General features: G+C 64.0%; 1 protein-coding gene across 1 annotated transcript in view; it reads right to left on the reverse strand.

Moving 5' to 3' along the window:
* Window positions 1-4: 4 nt before the first annotated feature.
* The window catches only part of VOLCADRAFT_100896 (uncharacterized protein), a gene marked incomplete at both ends in the record, with an annotated part of 2,031 nt that continues 1,076 nt past the window's right edge, over window positions 5-959 (reverse strand). Inside the window, one exon of the mRNA XM_002959392.1 lies at window positions 5-690. Coding sequence (XP_002959438.1) covers window positions 5-690 — 686 coding nt within the window. The remainder of the gene's footprint in view (window positions 691-959) is intronic.

Raw genomic sequence — 959 nt, forward strand, 5'->3', positions numbered from 1 at the left:
CCCCTCACGACCTGCCAGACGACTCGCCACCAGACTGCGCACGCTGGTGAGAGGGATAGTACGGCTGCGCCGCTGCGGCGGCAGCAGCCGTCGCCAGGGCGCTAGCAGTCGCTGGGTATAATGGCCCTCCGCCGCCGCCACCGCCATCGCCACCAACACCAACACCAACACCGCCAGCCGAGCCGCTTCCCCCCGAACCAAATTGCTGCAAGGCAAACACGGGTGACTCTGGGCACGGCTGCGAGGGCGGCCTCGATACGCCTGCATGGCTTGAGCCGCCGCTGGCCGTGCGGCTGCTGTTCCGAGAGTGGTCGCGTCGCTGCAGCATTGCAGGGGACCCCGCCACCCCCATAGTCCCCACAGGTGGCGGCGGCGGCAACACCATCATGGCCTGGCTGTCGTAGTTCAGCTCAGTCCAAGTCATATCGAAATCGCCGCCGCCGCCGGCGCCACCACCGCCACCGCCGCCGCCAGCTATTGCTGACGCGACAGAACGCCACATGGCCCCCGCTGAACCCGTCACAAGGTCGCCCCCGCCAGCGGCGCCAGTGGCTGCACCCCCGTGAAGGGGGCTGTTACTGACTGGGACGGAGAAGTACATGCTACTGCTCCCCGACGCCGCGGTGCTGCCGGCGCTCGTCCCTTGTGTGTCGGTGCTCATGCCGCGGGTGTGCATGGCGGCCGGGGGAACTGTGCCGTGTGAACCAGGAGCTAGCGGCGGCAACCCCGGCGGTGATGATGATGGTGCTACAGGTGCCTGGATATTCATCAAAAATGGTGATGCGCACCTATTTTCATCAAGTAATAGTCAAGGCAGGAAGGAAAAGGCATAAAAAGATGCATTCCGAGTATGTAGTACTGAATCCGCAAACCCTAAGTTCCGGCCAGTCCTCCCTTCAGCCATCTACTTCAGCCTCTTGGCCTCTCCCGACCTCTCGGCCAGAAGCACTGTCATCAGA

Source organism: Volvox carteri (assembly GCF_000143455.1).
Source record: "Volvox carteri f. nagariensis unplaced genomic scaffold VOLCAscaffold_202, whole genome shotgun sequence".
Classification (NCBI taxonomy): Eukaryota; Viridiplantae; Chlorophyta; class Chlorophyceae; order Chlamydomonadales; family Volvocaceae; genus Volvox; species Volvox carteri.